The 20286-nt window shown below is 40.4% G+C and overlaps 1 protein-coding gene across 1 annotated transcript; it reads right to left on the bottom strand.

The window, feature by feature from the left end:
• Positions 1-172: 172 nt before the first annotated feature.
• Positions 173-18803, bottom strand: C14H12orf76 (chromosome 14 C12orf76 homolog). The gene is made up of 2 exons (XM_057491588.1): positions 18635-18803; positions 173-1371 (listed from the first exon to the last, which is right to left on the bottom strand). Exons 1-2 carry the CDS (start codon positions 18765-18767, stop codon positions 1286-1288), a joined length of 219 nt encoding a protein of 72 aa, XP_057347571.1. The 5' UTR covers positions 18768-18803; the 3' UTR covers positions 173-1285.
• Between the last annotated feature and the right edge of the window lie 1483 nt (positions 18804-20286).

The raw sequence follows: 20286 nt of genomic DNA, 5'->3' as shown, positions 1-20286 counted from the left end.
AGATAAATTATGGCTCAGTTTTCTCAAGTAATGTCTTGCCTTGGGGCAGTTACTTCACACATGAATTTAAAATTCCATTTTCACAGTGCTTCCTTAAAACAGCAAGTCATTCACACACACACCCCTGTAATTTAAATGCTTGGAAAATAATTCCTAGGAGTAATACAGCATGTAAGATACTACTGTAATTTTATTTGGCATTTTGCTCAAAAGTACAGAACAGTGAACATTTCAATGGCTCAATGTTAGGGTTAGAAACAAAATCCTTGAACAGTTACATAGTATCCCACATCAGGTATTTCACATTAAGTTGTGGACTGTTAAATATCAGTGCTGTGCTTGAATGGAGCACAAAATAAGCATTTCAGTTTAGTAACAAAGAAAAACCTAGCACCTTTAAAGTAAATACATATAATCACTTTGCAAATATGGAAGTATCATTTCAACAGAAGAAAAAAATTCCAGTTCACCAACAGTGCAAGTAGCATTTTCAAAGTTGAAATTAAATTTGTAAACACACACCCACCTGATACCTTTGCCTTGTACAGTGAACACACACCTCTCTTGGCTGAGCCCTCCCCACCCAGGGCTGAAAAGAGACTTTGCTATTTCCTTTAGATTCCAAATCTGATAAGCTGCCACAGATTTTAGGCCATGGGCTGGAAAGACTCAAGTGCAGTACTTTGAGCAGGATGGGGTACTTTCTCAGATGGGCCAACGAGTAACATTTCCGACCCAACCTCAGAGCCTCCTAGCCCAAGGAGGCTGGATGCAACATGAAGAGTGACAGCCTAAGTCCCCCACTGCTGACACTGCCTACAATCAGGGCATTCCGGGCCAGGTCAGTATAATTAAAAACATTTGTGATTCTTAACCCATGTGACCAAGTGGTTCTTGAGTAGGCAACGTCTACATATTAAGCTTTTTATCTCATGAATATCTTCAAACATGAAGGATTAGTCCCGTCCAGGGTCGCTCACAGAACTGCCATGTTTTCCCATCTTCACATGACCTGGGAGCTTCAGGCCTTACTTTTCACAAGCACAAATACAGCCAGATACTCAAAAAGCAAAACCGAGAAGCAGACTCAATGGCCAATTATTAGCATTACAGTGTCAAGAAAAAAATAATTGTTAGATATTTTCGCTAAAACATTTAGCATCTACTAACTGTCCAGACCAAAGGTCATTTTCAAGCAGTAAGGTTCTGATTCCAACTTCTCCACCGACCCATGTGCAACACAACTTAATATCCCAGATACTCCGAAAACCTGCTTGCTCGGCCGTCATCGACGCCGAATGGGCTTGTAGACACACAATGCCATGAGGATCACGGTCACCAGCAGGATGCTGAAAACGGTTCCCATCAACACTGCAAAAGGAAAACAGATTACCTCCTGACGGCAGCTCCAGGGTCTGGGATCCATCCACTCACCCAGGGTGATTTGCCAAATGCCACTGGGTGCCAGGCACTGTGCCAGGTGCGTGGGCAACAGCCACAGACAGACTCTCGGGATGCTTCCATATATGTGGCTGGGGGAGAATGTTAGCACAGAGGAGTATTTCACACAGCTTGACATGCCCTGGAGAAAATGTGATAGTGATGGCAGAAGGCAGGCAGGGGTAGGCGGGGTGGTGCAGGAGTACCTGAAGAGATGACACACAAGCTGAGACCTTAATAAAGGAGTTGGCCAGCTGAAGATCTGCAGGGAGAGCGCTGAGGCTCAAGGGTCAGCAAAGGAAAGCCCGTGAGGCCAGAGCAAGCCCATAAAGCCAATGGGCAGAAAGAAGGTAAGTGTGGCTGAGGTGGAAGGAGTGAAGGAAGAAAGGCAGGAAATGAAGCCAAAGAGGAAGGGAAGGCTGGAGCCAGTTCATGTAGGGCCTTGTAGACCATGAAGGAAACATTGATTTTATTCTAAGTTTAAGGAGAGGATTGTGGGCAACGAGCAACATGATCTGATTTAGTTGGGAAAAAAGATCCCTCTGTCTGCTGCTGTGCAAACCACTTGATTATAGGGGACAAGATTAGAAGTAGAAAAAAACCCCAAACAAACAAAACAGAAACAGACTCGTAAATTTAGAGAACAATCTGGTAAGTGGCCACAGGGATGGGGGGCGGGGGTGGGGATGGGTGAAACGGAAAGGGGATAAAGAGGTACAAACTTTCAATAATAAATTAAGTTATGGGTAGGAAAAGTACAGCATAGGAAACACAGTCATTAATATTGTAATAACTTTGAATGGTGACAGATGGTCACTACACTTAAAGTGGTGAGCATTTCATAATGTAGTCAAAACAAATAGAGGCAGGGAGCCCATTATATTTTTAAAGGCATTCATAAAAACTGGACATTCATTAAAAGAATAAAGCATTTCTATCTCCAGATAAGTTCTGACAAGGGCCTTCTGACCAAAGACGCAATTAACTAATTTCACAAACCTATTATGCTCTTAAGAGTAAATTTCACATCTGAAATCTCCCAAGTGCTCAGAAATGGAACCTACAGATGATCACTCAAGCTAAGCCCTGACACAGGGCTAGACTGTAAACTAAAGCAACCTGCTGGAAGTGAGGCGCTATCCTGTTTGGGTGTCTACCTCAGACATCTTGGGTGGTTATGAGTTTAACCTTTAACAAGCAAATGTACGTTTGTTTGCAAGTATGTCAACCCATCTTAGGTTCCAGCTGGGGCTTAACCATGGCTATTACATGGTCTGGCTATTGTTCCTCTGAAAAACCAAGGCCATAGTTTTATTTAAATCAATTGTTTGGAGGTATCTGTGGACCCCCCCACACACAAAATGCCCCCACATGTGACCCAGTCATTATTTAAAAACTGACCATGTTGAAATATTATCTTTTATTTCGTGAAGGAGGGGAAGGAAGGATGCAGAAGGTGACAGAGACAGTGTGTCATGAATCCAAAAGGCCAGAAGGAATTTTAAAGGTCTTTGGTAACAAAATCTGTGACTTTCATGAGCTAAATATCATACCTCAAAATAGCCCATGTTACCTAAATACCTGCCGTAATTTTCAAAGTCCTGAATTTCATGTTTCTAAGGTTCTAACTGCAACTGGACCTGAAGTTGTCTTATCCATTTAAACTACTTTCTTACATTTTCAGTTTTGGCAGGGGCTTTAAAAAAACTAAAACTCACAAAGCAGGAATGCATGAGACTAGAACCATAGAACAGAAATCTTTTAAAAAATAAAAAGAGCTTAAAATCATGAGTTGTTAGGTAAATAATATCTATTTGGGGCTTCATAAAATCTCCCAGTCTTCATCTTTACCTCTCCCATGTTTTGCACATAGTACTGGTTGCCTGAATGGCAAGATTAGGAATAACCTAAGACTCCTTAGGTCCTTCATTATGGTCACTTTCTGTTGTTGAGCCTCATTTCCTACATCTGTAAAAAGGGACAAATGGAACCCATCTCACAAGGGTTTTCTGAGGCTTAAATATGGTAAGCTTTGAAAAGCAGTCAACACAGTGCTGGACATATAATAAGCACATGATAAGTGAAAGCCCTTATGATGACCAAGAGAAGCAAGCAGCACAGCACAGTGATCAAGAAATATAATTTAATACAACTAATCCTGAAAGAGCAACAAGAAAGAAGGCTGCACCAGACTGCATAGACCTGGAGAAAAGAGCAGACCTCAAGGAACAGGGTAATGCACCAAAGCTGTGACCTGGCGGGGCCCAAGCCCTTTTCCCACCCTAGCTCACCAGCAGGAGGAAGAGAAACAGCAGGGAGGGAGTGGAGGCCTGGGACTGATGAACACCTAGCCCTGGAGATCTGCTCTGGTGATTTGGTGCAGTTGGAAAGCTAAGACAGGCAGAATACCTGGAGAGACAGAGATTCCAGCTGCTTGTGGAAAACAGGGATTCATATCTGGCTGATCTGGGCGGGCAGTCTGAGAGACTTCCTAAAAGCGAGAGGGCTGCTAAAGGGGCAAGGATTGCACAGAGCTTACTGCTCAGGAGAAAGGACAGGTAGACAAAATTGTCCAGGTGCACTCTGCCCAGCAGGTAGGGAGTTTAAATGATCTTCAGACACCCCATCCCCCTGGCTGGCTATGCAGCTACAAGACCCCCACCATGATACACAGCCTGCTGGATCTTCCTTCCAGCTAGCCTGCACCTGGGTCAGCCTTGCAAACAACCCCTGCCCTGGCATCAGGCCAGCCAGAGGGAAGCCCACCTAAGGCAGCTACAAACACAAAGCATAGAGACTTACACCTGTGTGTTTGGCCCACTGGTTCTGGCAGTGGAGACAGGCATAGGAGCCGGGAAGCAGGAAAGAGTTCTTTCCTCTCCCCAAACACCAACACCGCTCCCCTGCGACCCCTAACATTGCTCTGGGGGCTGAGCAGCTCCAGAGAATAGAGCTTCTGGCAATAGAGGGCCCCATAGACAAATTATGAAACGTCAAAGGAACCTGGTTCAAAGCAAAATTATGAATACACCTGAGAAAGACTCAAATGAAATTGACCTCATGAATCTTCCTGGAAGAGATTTCAAAATAAAAATCATTAACATGCTCACAGAGGTACGGAAAGATTCAAGAACTCACCAATGAATTCCAGTCGGACATCCAATCTTTGAAGAGCACAATGGAGGGTATTAAAAGCAGGTTGGATATGGTGAAGGAGAAGATAATGAAATAGAAACTAGAGAAGAGGAATACAAAGAAGCTGAAGCACTGAGAGAAAAAAGGATCTCTAAGAATGAAAGAATATTAAGAGAACTGTGTAACCAATCCAAACAGGACAATATTCAAATTATAGGGGTACCAGAAGAAGAAGAAGAGAGAGAAAGGGATAGAAAGTGTCTTTGAGGAGCTAATTGGTTAAAACTTCCTGAATCTGGGGAAGGAGATAGTCTCTCAGGCCATGAAAATGCACAGATCTCCCAACACAAGGGACCCAAGGAAGACAACACCAAGACACACAGTAATTAAAATGGCAAAGATCAAGGATAAGGACAGACTATTAAAAGCAGCCAGACAGAGAAATAAGATCACATACAAAGGAAAGCCCATCAGGCTAACATCAGACTTCTCAGCAGAAACCTTACAGGCCAGAAGGGAGTGACATGATGTATTTAATGCAATGAAGCAGAAGGGCCTCAAAGATAACTTTATCCAGCAAGATTATCATTTACATTTGAAGGAGGGATTGAACAATTTCCAGATAAGCAAAAGCTGACAGAATTTACCTCCCACAAACCATCTCCACAGTGTATTTTGGAGGGACTGCTATAGATGGAAGTGTTCCTAAGGTTTAATAGATGTCACCATAGGTAATAAAACCACAGTAAAGAAAGTAGAACAGCCAATTACTAAGCAAATGCAAAATTAAACTAACTTTCCCCAAAGTCAATCAAGGGATAGACAAAGAGTACAGAATATGATACCTAATACATAAAGCATCAAGGAGGAAGAAAAAGGAGGAGAGAAAGAAAAGAACCTTTAGATTGTGCTTGTAATAGCATACTGAGTTAAGTTAGACTCTTAGATAGTAAGGAAGTTAACCCTGAACCTTTGGTAACCACAAATCTAAAGTCTTCAATGGCAATGAGTACATACCTATTGATAATCACCCTAAATGTAAATGGACTGAATGCAAAAATCAAAAGACACAGAGCCAATGAATGGATAAAAAAACAAGACCCATCTATATGCTGCCTACAAGAGACTCACTTTAAACCCAAAGACATACACAGACTAAAAGTGAAGGGATGGAAAAAGATATTTCATGCAACTAATAGGGAGAAAAAAGCAGGAGTTGCAGTATTTGTATCAGACAAAATAGACTTCAAAACAAAGAAAGTCACAAGAGACAAAGAAGGACATTACATAATGATAAAGGGGTCAATCCAACAAGAAGATAAAACCATTATAAATATCTATGCTCCCAACACAGGAGCACCTACATATGTGAAACAAATACTAACTGAATTAAAAGGGGAAATAGAATGCAATGCATTCATTCTGGGAGACTTCAACACTCCACTCACTCTTAAGGACAGATCCACCAGACAGAAAATAAGTAAGGACACAGAGGCACTGAAGAACACATTAGAACAGATGGACCTAACAGATATCTATAGAACTCTACACCCAAAAGCACTAGATAGAATACACATTCTTCTCAAGTGCACATGGAACATTTTCAAGAATAGATCATAAACTAGGCCACAGAAAGAGTCTCAGTAAATTCAAAAAGATCAAAATTCTACCAACCAGTTTCTCAGATGACAAGGGTATGAAACTAGAAATAAATTATGCAAAGAAAATGAAAAATCCCACAAACATATGGAGGCTTCATGACATGCTCCCAAATAACCAATGGATCAATGACCAAATAAAAACAGAGATCAGGCAATATATGGAGACAAATGACAACAATAATTCAACACCACAAAATCTGTGGGACGCAGCCAAGGCCGTGCTAAGAGGAAAGTATATTGCAATATAGGCCTACCTCAGGAAAGAAGAACAATCCCATATAAGTAGTCTAAACTCACAATTAATGAAACTAGAAAAAGAATACATGAGGTCCAAAGTCAGTAGAAGGAGGGTCATAATAAAGATTAGAGCATAAATAAATAAAATCGAGAAGAATAAAACAATAGAAAAAAATCAATGAAAGCAAGAGCTGGTTTTTCAAGAAAATAAACAAAATAGATAAACCTATAGCCAGACTTATCAAGAAAGAAAGAGTCTACACACATAAACAGAATCAGAAAGGAGATAGGAAAAATCACTATGGACACCACAGAAATACAAATAATTATTAGAGAATATTATGAAAAATTATATGCTAACAAACTGGATAACCTAGACGAAATGGACAACTTTCTAGAAAAATACAACCTTCCAAGGCTAACCAAGGAAGAAACAGAAAATCTGAACAGACCAATTACCAGCAACGAAATCAAACGGGTAATCAAAAAACTACCTAAGAACAAAACTCCAGGCCCAGATGGCTTCAGCGCTGATGTGAAGACCTAATACCCATCCGCCTTAGTTTTCTACAGAGTAGAAGAGGAAATACTTCCAAACTCATTCTACGAAGCCAGCATCACCCTAATACCAAAACCGGGCAAAGACACCACAAAAAAAGAAAATTACAGACCAATAGCCCTGATGAACAGAGATGCAAAAATACTCAACAAAATATTAGCAAACCGAATTCAAAAATACACCAAAAAGATCATCCATCAAGATCAAGTGGTATTCGTCACAGGGATGCAAGGATGGTACAACATTCGAAAATCCATCAACATCATCCACCACATCAACAAAAAGAAGGACAAAAACCACATCATCATCTCCATAGATGCTGAAAAAGCATTTGACAAAATTCAACATCCATTCATGATAAAAACTCTCAACGAAATGGGTATAGAGGGCAAGTACCTCAACATAATAAAGGCCACATATGACAAACTCACAGCCAACATTATACTTAACAGCAAGAAGCTGAAAGCTTTTCCTTTAAGATTGGGAACAAGACAAGGATGCCCACTCTCCCCACTTCTATTCAACATAGTACTGGAGGTCCTAGCCACGGCAATCAGACAACACAAAGAAATACAAGGCATCCAGATTGGCAAGGAAGAAGTCTAACTGTCGCTGTCTGCAGATGAGATGATATTGTATGTAAAAAACCCTAAAGAATCCACTCTAAAACTACTAGATCTAATATCTGAATTCAGCAAAGTAGCAGGATATGAAATTAATACACAGAAATCTGTGGCATTCCTACACACTAACAATGAACTAGTAGAGAGAGAAATCAGGAAAACAATTCCATTCACAGTTGCATCAAAAAGAATAAAATACCTAGGAATAAACCCAACCAAGGGAGTGAAAGACCTATACCCTGAAAACTACAAGACACTCATGAGAGAAATTAAAGAAGATACCAATAAATGGAAACACATCCCATGCTCATGGATAGGAAGAATACTGTCAAAATGGCCATCCTGCCTACAGCAATCTATAGATTAAATGCAATTCCTATCAAAATACCAACAGCATTCTTCAACGAACTAGAGAAAATCGTCCTAAAATTCATATGGAACCACAAAAGACCTCGAATAGCCAAAGCAATCCTGAGAAGGAAGAATACAGTGGGGGGGATCTCGCTCCCCAACTTCAAACTCTACTACAAAGCCACAGTAATCAAGACAATTTGGTACTGGCCAAAGAACAGACCCATAGACCAATGGAAAAGACTAGGGAGCCCAGATATAAACCCAACCATATATAGTCAATTAATATATGACAAAGGAGCCATGGACATACAATGGGGAAATGACAGCCTCTTCAACAGCTGGTGTTCGCAAAACTGGACAGTTACATGCAAGAGAATGAAACTGGATTACTGTTTAACCCCCATACACAAAAGTAAACTTGAAATGGATTAAAGACTTGAATGTAAGTCATGAAACCATAAAACTCTTCAAAGAAAACATAGGCAAACATCTCCTGAATTATAAGCATGAGTAACTTCTTCCTGAACGCATCTCCTCGAGAAAGGGAAACAAAAGCAAAAATGAACTCATGGGACTACATCAAACTAAAAAGTTTCTGTATGGCAAAGGACACCATCAACAGAGCAAAAAGGCATCCTACAGTAGGGGAGAATATATTTGTAAATGACATATCCGACAAGGGGTTAACATCCAAAATATATAAAGCACTTTCATGCCTCAACACCCAAAAAGCAAATAACCCGATTAACAAATGGGCAGAGGATATGGAGAGACAGTTCTCCAAAGAAGAAATTCAGATGGCCAACAGACACATGAAAAGATGCTTCACATCACTAATCATCAGGGAAATGCAAATTAAAACCACAGGATATCACCTCACACCAGTAAGGATGGCCAGCATCGAAAAGACTAAGAACAACAAATGCTGGCGAGGATGCAGAGAAAGGGGAACCCTCCTACACTGCTGGTGGGAATGTAAGCTAGTTCAACCATTGTGGAAAGCAATATGGAGGTTCCTCAAAAAACTAAAAATAGAAATACAATTTGACCTGGGAATCCCACTCCTTGGAATTTACCCAAAGAATACAACTTCTCAGATTCAAAAAGACAGATGCACCCTTGTTTATTGCAGCACTTTTTTACAATAGCCAAGATATGGAAGCAACCTAAGTGTCCATCAGCAGATGAATGGATAAAGAAGTGGTACATGTACACAATGGAATACTATCTGGCCATAAGAAACAAATCCTACCATTTGCAACAACATGAATGGAGATGGAGGACATTATGCTCAGTAAAATAAGTCAGGCAGAGAAAGACAAATGCCAAATGACTTCCCTCATTTGTGGAGTATAAAAATGAAGCAAAACTGAAGGAACAAAATGACACCAGACTCACAGACTCCAAGAATGAACTAGTGGTTACCAAAGGGGAGGGGTGTGGAAGGGCAGGTGGGATGGGAGGGAGAAGGGGACTGAGGGGGTATTATGTTTAGTACACATGGTGTGGGGGATCACAGGGAGAACAGTGTAGCACAGACAAGGCACATAGTGAATTTGTGGCATCTTGCTGCACTGATTGACAGTGACTGCATTGGGGTATGGGTGGGAACTTGATAATTTGGGTAAATGTAGTAACTACATTGTTTTTTCATGTGAAACCTTCATAAGAGTGTATATCAATCATACCTTAATAAAAAATTTAAAAAATAAAAATAAACAAACAAATAAATAAAACAGATCACAAATCACATTCTAAAAAACCACTAACAGATACATTCCGTAACCAAGAAATAGAAATGATAGTTATATAAATTAGATTCTTGGGTTACGATGAACAGGGCCAAGTCTAAGTGCAGGTAACACCTATTCTCTTTCCTTTGCCTCATCAGCCGCATTATTCAGTAAATGAAATCAGTTAAAACCTGGAAAGAACATAAAAAAAAAAACTCTTTTCAATATAAACACGAGTAACTTCTTCATGAACATAACTCCCTGGCAAGGGAAACAAAAGCAAAAATGAAGTGGGTCTACATCAAACTAAAAAGCTTCTGTACAGCAAAGGACACCACCAGTAGAACAAAAAGGTGTCCTACAGTATGGGAGAATATATTCATAAATGACATATCCAATAAGGGGTTGACATCCAAAATATACAAAGAGCTCACATACCTCAAGAAACAAAAAGCAAATAATCCAATTAAAAAATGGGCAGAGGATCTGAACAGATAGTTTCCCAAAGAAGAAATTCAGATGGCCAACAGACACATGAAAAGATGCTCCACATCGCTTATCATCAGAGAAATGCAAATTAAAAGCACAATGAGGTATCACCTCACACCAGTTAGGATGGCCAACATCCAAAAGACAAACAACAAATGTTGGTGAAGATGTGGAAAAAGGAGAACCCTCCTACACTGCTGGTGGGAATGTAAACTAGTGCAACCATTGTGGAAAGCAGTATGGAGGTTCCTCAAAACACTCAAAATAGAAATACCATTTGACCCAGGAATTCCACTCCTAGGAATTTACCCTAAGAATGCAGCAGCCCAGTTTGAAAAAGACATATGCACCCCTATGTTTATCACAGCACTATTTACAATAGCCAAGAAATGGAAACAACCTAAGTGTCCATCAGTAGATGAATGGATAAACAAGATGTGGTACATATACACAATGGAGTACTATTTAGCCATAAGGAGAAAACATATTCTACCGTTTCCAACAACATGGATGGGGCTAGAGGGTATTATGCTCAGGGAAATAAGCCAGGTGGAGAAAGACAAGTATCAAATGATTCCACTCACCTGTGGAGTTTAAGAACAAAGAAAAAACTGAAGGGAACAAACAGCAGCAGACTCACAGAACCCAAGAATGGACTAACAGTTACCAAAGGGAAAGGGACTGGGGAGGATGGATGGGAAGGGAGGGACAAGGGGGGGAAAAGGGGTATTAGGATTAGCAGACATAATGTAGGGGAAGGGCACAGGAGGACAGTATAGCACAGAGAAGACACGTAGTGACTCTATAGCATCTTACTACACTAATGGACAGTGACTGGTGGGGACTTGGTAATGGGGAGAATCTGGTAACCACAATGTTCATATAAGTGTATATTTGTGATACCAAAAAATATATAAATTAAAAAATAATAAATAAATAAATAAATAAATATAGCACAGTTAAAAAAATAAAAAAAGAATTCAGGGTTTGAGGTCAGCCTGGGTTTCCATCTACACTTACAGGCTACATGACCTTACACAAAATTATACAATCTGTTTCTTCCTCTATAAAAGTGGAGACAAAAATACCTACTGGAGTGTTTCCTACTCTTTAAAAATGAAGACAAAAATACCCACTGTAGTGTTTTTCAAACTGTGGTAAAGGGCTACTTTTGTAACTTTTAATCTGTCCCAGGCCACTAAATAGCCCTACTATGTATGCATGACTAATAAGCAGCTCTGTCTACCGGCAAAGAATTCCAGTTCAGGGACACCTGTAGCTATCTACTTGATTGGATGTTGCAACAACGTCAAACTGTTAAATTTCTAAACATTTCATCTCAGTTTCTGTGGTCACCTCTTTGCAGGCAACGAACCACTCTTTGAACAGTATTTCTACAGCAGCGGTGGTTCTCAACCAGAGGGATTTTGCCGCCAGTGGACATCTGGCGATGTCGGGAAATATTTTAATCACCTGTAGTGGGAGTGTGGTGCGCTGCTGCCATCTAGTGGGTAAAGGCTGAAATGCTGCTAAATATCTTAAGAGCTCTCAGAATAGAACGTCTCCCCTCCCCCAAAAGAATCACCTGGTCCAGAACAACAGTATTACCCAGGTTGAGAAACCCATATCTAAAGGATTAAACAGGATGTGTGGAAAACACTTAGCAAAGTACTAGGCACAAAGCGGCCAATACATGGCGGACAATGAATTCACATAGAGTCAAGATAACCCAAAAGTGACACTGTATGACAACCTGGTAGAGATGCAGATGTACCCATGAGGTAGAAGGGAAAGGAAGGGCTTCCATGGAAGGAACAAGAGGCAGTTACAGTGCAGTTTGGCAAGCTTTAATCTCCAGGGTTCCTCCCAAAGCTGTACACACCCGTGTGTATGTATGTATGTGCGTGTGTATATACGTGTGTTTTAGAGATCCTCCCAAAAGGTCGGTTTCAAGCCCCACAAAACCTAGGTTCTAGTTCAGGTTTCTCCCGATACCTGCAAGTAGAGTGTATGTAAGAAACCTTTTGTAAGCCAAAATAATGTGAAGCAAAATTCAATTACCATTAATTCATATGGAAATTTTTTTGAGCATTTGCAGACCCCCAAAAGAACCTAAGGCTTTCTGATATCTTAGGGCACATCTTCTTAAGGGATGCACAAAATAAATGTAGATGAAGCACAGATGCTCAGAGACACAGCTCAAAGCTATGGCAGCCTGATGCTGATGTAGATCCAAGGGAAGGGGCTTTGCAGTGCCACTCTCCCTGCTCTCGCCGTGGGCTCACTGCAGAAAAAAACCGGCTGAACTCTATTTTCACTTTCTGCCTTAAAAAAAAAAAAAAAAGGCGAAATCCTCTTCATAATTCTTGCAGTTAGCCAAAACAGGTCCTAATATAGGCCTTTCATAGAAGTAAAATGGCAAAGCAGAATTTACAAAACGCAAGGGAACCCCGCAGAAATACAAAGAATTATTGGAGACTACTATGAAAACCTCTATGCTAACAAGCTGGGAAACCTAGGAGAAATGGACAACTTCCTAGAAAAATACAACCTTCCAAGACTGACCCAAAAAGAAAAAGAAAATCTAAACAGACCAATTACCAGCAACGAAATTGAAGCGGTAATCAAAAAACTACCAAAGAACAAAACCCCCGGGCCAGATGGATTTACCTCGGAATTTTATCAGACATACAGGGAAGACATAATACCCATTCTCCTTAAAGTTTTCCAAGAAATAGAAGAGGAGGGGATACTCCCAAACTCATTCTATGAAGCTAACATCACCCTAATACCAAAACCAGGCAAAGACACCACCAAAAAAGAAAACTACAGACCAATATCTCTGATGAACGTAGACGCAAAAATACTCAACAAAATTTTAGCAAACCGAATTCAAAAATACATCAAAACGATCGTACACCATGACCAAGTGGGATTCATCCCAGGGATGCAAGGATGGCACAACATTCGAAAGTCCATCAATATCATCCACCACATCAACAAAAAGAAAGACAAAAACCACATGATCATCTCCATAGATGCTGAAAAAGCATTTGACAAAGTTCAACATCCATTCATGATAAAAACTCTCAGCAAAATGGGAATAGAGGGCAAGTACCTCAACATAATAAAGGCCATCTATGATAAACCCACAGCCAACATTATATTGAACAGCGAGAAGCTGAAAGCATTTCCTCTGAGATCGGGAACTAGACAGGGATGCCCAATCTCCCCACTGTTATTTAACATAGTACTGGAGGTCCTAGCCACGGCAATCAGACAAAACAAAAAAATACAAGGAATCCAGATTGGCAAAGAAGAAGTTAAACTGTCACTATTTGCAGATGACATGATACTGTACATAAAAAACCCTAAAGATTCCACCCCAGAACTACTAGAACTGATATCAGAATACAGCAAAGTTGCAGGATACAAAATCAACACACAGAAATCTGTGGCTTTCCTATACATCAACAATGAACCAACAGAAAGAGAAATCAGGAAAACAACTCCATTCACAATTGCATCAAAAAAAATAAAATACCTAGGAATAAACCTAACCAAAGAAGTGAAAGACTTATATTCTGAAAACTACAAGTCACTCTTAAAAGAAATTAAAGGGGACACTAACAGATGGAAACGCATCCCATGCTCATGGCTAGGAAGAATTAATATCGTCAAAATGGCCATCCTGCCCAAAGCAATATACAGATTTGATGCAATCCCTATGAAACTACCAGCAACATTCTTCAATGAACTGGAACAAATAATTCAAAAATTCATATGGAAACACCAAAGACCCCGAATAGCCAAAGCAATCCTGAGAAAGAAGAATAAAGTAGGGGGGATCTCACTCCCCAACTTCAAGCTCTATTATAAAGCCATAGTAATGAAGACAATTTGGTACTGGCACAAGAACAGAGCCACAGACCAATGGAACAGACTAGAGAATCCAGACATTAACCCAGACATATATGGTCAATTAATATTTGATAAAGGAGCCATGGACATACAATGGCGAAATGACAGTCTCTTCAACAGATGGTGCTGGCAAAACTGGACAGCTACATGTAGGAGAATGAAACTGGACCATTGTCTAACCCCATATACAAAAGTAAACTCAAAATGGATCAAAGACCTGAATGTAAGTCACGAAACCATTAAACTCTTGAAAGAAAACATAGGCAAAAACCTCTTAGACATAAACATGAGTGACCTCTTCTTGAACATATCTCCCCGGGCAAGGAAAACAACAGCAAAAATGAACAAGTGGGACTATATTAAGCTGAAAAGCTTCTGTACAGCAAAAGACACCATCAATAGAACAAAAAGGAACCCTACAGTATGGGAGAATGTATTTGAAAATGACAGATCCGATAAAGGCTTGACGTCCAGAATTTATAAAGAGCTCACACGCCTCAACAAACAAAAAACAAATAACCCAATTAAAAAATGGGCAGAGGAACTGAACAGACTGTTCTCCAAAACAGAAATACAGATGGCCAACAGACACATGAAAAGATGCTCCACATCACTAATTATCAGAGAAATGCAAATTAAAACTACAATGAGGTATCACCTCACACCAGTAAGGATGGCTGCCATCCAAAAGACAAACAACAACAAATGTTGGCGAGGCTGTGGAGAAAGGGGAACCCTCCTACACTGCTGGTGGGAATGTAAACTTGTTCAACCATTGTGGAAAGCAGTATGGAGGTACATCAAAATGCTCAAAACAGACATACCATTTGACCCAGGAATTGCACTCCTAGGAATTTACCCTAAGAATGCAGCAATCAAGTATGAGAAAGACCAATGTACCCCTATGTTTATCACAGCACTATTTGCAATAGCCAAGAATTGGAAGCAACCTAAATGTCCATCTATAGATGAATGGATAAAGAAGATGTGGTACATATACACAATGGAATACTACTCAGCCATAAGAAAAGGGCAAATCCAACCATTTGCAGCAACATGGATGGAGCTGGAGGGTATTATGCTCAGTGAAACAAGCCAAGCAGAGAAAGAGAAATACCAAATGATTTCACTCATCTGTGGAATATAAGAACAAAGGAAAAACTGAAAGAACAAAACAGCAACAGAATCACAGAACTCAAGAATGGACTAACAGGTACCAAAGGGAAAGGGACTGGGGAGGATGGGTGGGTAGCGAGGGATAAGGGGGGGCAGAAAAAGAGGGGTATTAAGATTAGCATCCATATCGGGGTGGGAGAAAGGGGAGGGCTGTACAACACAGAGAAGACAAGTAGTGATTCTACAACAGTTTGCTACGCTGATGGACAGTGACTGTAAAGGAGTATATAGGGGGGACCTGGTATAGGGGAGAGCCTAATAAACAAAGTATTCGTCATGTAAATGTAGATTAATGATAAAAAAAAAAAAAAGCAGTTCCTGTGTAGTGACCTCCAGTGAGTTCTACACAATGATATAAAGGGCATATAAAAGTGTAGGCAAAGGGTCTGTTTGTGTTTATACAGAGGATCAAAGCCTAATTTGGCTACCCCGAAAATGAACTAAGATGCGATATGAAAAAGAACTTCCAACATCAGCACTCTCGGGAAGACTCATGACAGAAGATGATCAGCAAAAAAAAAAAAAAAACCCCAACAAAGATCCACGCACTGCCACAGGTGTAGATGCACTCATCCCACCAGTTCCTGGACTTGCCATGGGAATAATGAAGGAGATATCTAAGCTGGCCTGTGCATACAGTAAAACAACAAATTGGACTGGATCTATACTGTTGGAACTCAACCAAGAATTAGGAGAAGTGCAAATTGTAGCACTCCAAAATCTTACAACCACAGACTATTTATTGTTAAAAGAACATATGGCATGTGAACAGTCCCCAGGAATGGGTTGTTCTAATTTATCTGAATTCTCTCAGACTGTTCAAGTTCAGTTGGACAATATCCACCATATCATAGATAAGTTTTCACAAATGCCTAAGGTGCCTAACTGGTTTTCTTGGTTTCACTGGAGATGGCTGGTAATTACAGGTATGCTTTGGTTATGTAACTATATTCCTACTATGTTAATGTGTGTGCACAATTTAATTAGTAGTTTAAAACCTATCCATGCTGAAGTTACTCTACAAGAAGATATGTCAAAGAAATAATCAATCTTCCCAGGTTTTCTTCTGTCTGCTACTTCTATAGCTTTTCTTCTTCCTACCTAATCACAACCTTTAAATAGAACTCGTGCCACATGTCGAATTTACCGAGTATCATAATTCTTCCAAGTGGTAAAGACACCTCAAGACAAATGCTGGGCATAGAAGCCACAGGGCATAAATATGCAAAGAAGTAAAAAGCTAACCTTTTCAAACAATAAGGCTTCTCTCTCACTTACCAACTTAACATTTTCCTGTATGGCCCCGGAAGATGACTGGTTAGCCAGAGACGGGTAAGATTCCTCAAGGGAGGAACAACCTAAGACAGGCACAGTCGCAGGGGGGCCATCAGGTGAGAAATTGGGGATCAACAGAGGTGAGGTTTAGAACCTCACCCCCCCGTTCTGAGAGAAATCTTTTGCATCCGTGGATGTTTTACTGCCCTGGTCTAGCTTGGATTAACACATAGTCTACAGGCACACACCTGATCATCTACATTTGCTCTCTTACAACACTAAACTATGTTTTCTACCTTTATCTTGTATCTACCTACCACTTCAGCATTTTATTAAAAATAATAATAATAAAGAGAGAAATGTGGTATCCACATATAAATCAAGTATAAAAACCAAATGAGTATTCATATTTGAACTGACTGTTTAGAGTTCATAATGCATGAGCAAAACCGAAAGTTTCTGTGATGACTGCCCTTGTACTGTTCACCATGTAAGAACTTATTCACTATGTAAGAATTTGTTCTCCATGTAAGAACTTGTTTGTTATGCCTCAGAAGATTGGAGACTGACGAAAATTAGGCTTGGGGTGGATTAATGATTGTGCATTGAGCATTGACTCCCCTATACAGAATTTTATTGCCGTTAACAACCATTTGATCAATAAATATGAGAGATGCCCTCACAAAAAAAAAAAAAAGGACAGACTTCCAATGGTAAAATAAATAAGTAACCGGGATGTAATGTACAGCATAAGGAATATAGTCAAGATATTGTAACAGCTTGGTAGGGTGATAGCTGGAACCTAGAATTATGTATATAAATGTTTTATCACTGTGTTGTACACTTGAAACTAATGTAATGTAATACTGTGTGTCAACTACCCTTCAATAAAAAAAATAATTATCTTAAAAAAAAACAACAAAAAACAAACAAAAAATCAAATGAATATTCATATTTGAACTGTTTATAGTTCATAATGCATGAACAAAACCGAAAGCTTCTGTGATGACTGCCCTTGCACTGTTCACCATGTAACTTATTCACTATGTAAGAATTTGTACTCCATGTAAGAATTTGTTCGTTATGCATCAGAAGATTGGAGACTGACGAAAATTAGGTTTGGGGTGGATTAATGATTGTGCATTGAGTATTGACCCCCCTATACAGAAATTTATTGTTGTTAACAACTATTTGATCAATAAATATGAGAGATGCCCTCACAAAAAAAATATATATATATATATATAAACACACTTCCAATTGTAAAATAAATAAGTAACCGGGATGTAATGTATAGCATAAGGAATACAGTCAAAATATTGTAACAACTTGGTATGGTGATAGCTGGTACCTAGAATTATCATGTATTTAAATGTTGAATCACTGTGTTGTACACCTGAAACTAATGTAATGTAATACCGTGTGTCAACTACCCTTCAATAAAATAAAATAAAATAAAATAAAATAAAATAAAATAAAATAAAAAACGCAAGGGATACCAGTCCTGACCTCCATCACATCCTAGCTGTGTAACCTTGGGCGAATAACTTCATCTTTCTGATGTTTTCTTACCTGTAAAATAGGGCTGAAAACCTACCTTTCTTATTAAGTTCACGCGAGGCTCAAATGAAATCACATATACAAAATGCTTTGCACAACACATAAATAGGAAATACGCAATAAATGTCAATTGTCGTTATGACCATGACTACTAGTCCCATTAGTGAAGAAGAGGAGATGGAGTATGTATTACGCGTCTTGTTGCCTAGGCTGGGCCCACAGAGCTAGAGAAGAGGGGACCCCCTACTTGCAGTTCATTCATGCAACCAGCACATACAAGAGCCTACTGTGTACCACGCCTGGCGCTGGCGGTACAGTTCAGGCCATCCCCTCCAGACTTTGGGGAGTGGGTAGCAGCTGCACCCCCAGCCCTCCTACGTCTCCGTCGTTCGCCCTGCGCGTCAGCGTCGGTGGCCCCCAGCAGCAGAAGCGCAGGCGCAACCCCGCCACCCACCAGTCCACGCCGCTCACCCAGATTCTGCCCACGCAGCACGGCGTATGGCCGACTTCGCTCCGGAGGCTCCGCTGGGTTCGGGGCCTCCGCCTGGTACTCTAGGAGGCTGCACAGCACCAGGAACAGCCACCACCACACCGGACGCTGCATCCTCCCTGGCGCCCAGGAGCAGAGCGAACCAGCTTCCGCCGGAAGCTCCGCCCCTTCTCTACAGCGCACCGCCTTCCGTCGCAGCCTCCGCCCGCCGGGCGCGCATCGTTGCCAGGGTAACCGCACGCCCACGCCAGAAGGTCGCTCAAGAACCCAGAATTCTTTTGAGAATGTTACAACGTTCCTCCTAGACCAATGTTTCCACCCTGGCCAGTTTTCAGCTGGCTCACCGTTTTGCCTGGTGCGAGATCCACCTTGATTACCCTTCCGCTGTGACCAAAGTTCCCCCTTCTTTTGAGCTGCTGGAGGGCCTCTTTCCGTGAGGTCACTTAGGTCCGTTTCGGAACCTACCCAACGGTTTATATGAAAACGCGCATTTTCTTATTAAATCTTCTCGACAGGCTTAAGAAATGTATTCTCATTTTACAAATGCCGCCTTCTCAGGGAGGCCTTTTCTGGACACCCTTCTCTAAAATCTCAAGACTTCCTCTCCCTTGAAATACACGAAATACTCCCTTCCCTTGTTCCCTGTTATCCCCCATCCCTAACTTGTGACCTTTACCTCATACATTTAACGTACATTTTGTTACTCTCTGAGTACCTGCTATCCTCCCTAAAATGTAACGTCCCCAAGGGCAGTGATATCATTCCTCACTGCTTGCTAAATAAGACAACACGGTCGGTCTTCAGAGCACAATCTGAATCTCACTCATTTTTGTACCCTTCTTTCCCCAGTTTCTAGCGAGATGTCTGCTTTGCACACACTAGGTGCTCAGCAAGTGCTTGTATAATTAATACTTGCATGACCATAGACTAGTACTTATCTATTCATATCCAAGTCCATCTCAGGTAATATATCTCTATTTGTAGTCTTTCCTGTAAAAACATAAACAAGAGCAAAAGTAGCAAATTTTGGGGAGGTGTCAGTTAATCAACTAGCTAGTATCATGGTAAAAAATATACATAATTTTTACCATTCATAAATGTACAAATACATCAATAATGTTGTGTAACCATAAGCAACATCTATATCCAAAACTTTTCCATCATCCCCAACAAAAACGCTCTTCCCATTAAACTGTAACTCTCTCTCCATCGCCTTTCCTGGTCACTGGGAACCTCTATTCTACTTTCTGTCTCTATGAATTAACTATTCTAGGTACCCCTTGGAATGGAATTATGTAATATTTGTCTTTCTGTGTCTCGATTATTTCTCTGAGCTTAATGTTTTCAAGGTCCATTAATATTTTCATGTATTTCAAAACTTAATTCCCTTTTGTGGCTGAGTAACACTCCATTGTATGTATATGCCTATGTTTTTTATCCATTCATTTGTTGATGGACTCTTGCGTTGTTCCAACTTTTTGGCTATTGGAAATAATGCTGCTCTTGTTACGGAAAATACTGGAAACCTGGACTGGATCACTGAAGGAAGAACCAAGTGGCACTCGGTGGTCTTAGAGTGTTGAGGTTTTATTCTTACACAGGCCGGGGCTCAGAGGGGAGTAATCTCCCAAGG

Source organism: Manis pentadactyla, chromosome 14, assembly GCF_030020395.1.
Source record: "Manis pentadactyla isolate mManPen7 chromosome 14, mManPen7.hap1, whole genome shotgun sequence".
In the NCBI taxonomy this organism is placed as follows: Eukaryota; Metazoa; Chordata; class Mammalia; order Pholidota; family Manidae; genus Manis; species Manis pentadactyla.
The sequence above is the reverse complement of the archived record's forward strand: the minus strand, read 5'-3'. Positions and strand labels throughout refer to the sequence as shown.

What these genes read in the sequence shown, in the direction of transcription:
- C14H12orf76 (XM_057491588.1), bottom strand. Translation starts at nt 18,767, where the DNA reads ATGCAGCGTCCGGTGTGGTGGTGGCTGTTCCTGGTGCTGTGCAGCCTC. An exon ending in GCTGCGTGGGCAGAATCTGG is followed by an intron (nt 1,372 to 18,634) that starts GTGAGCGGCGTG and finishes TTCCTTTTGCAG; the next exon opens with TGTTGATGGGAACCGTTTTC.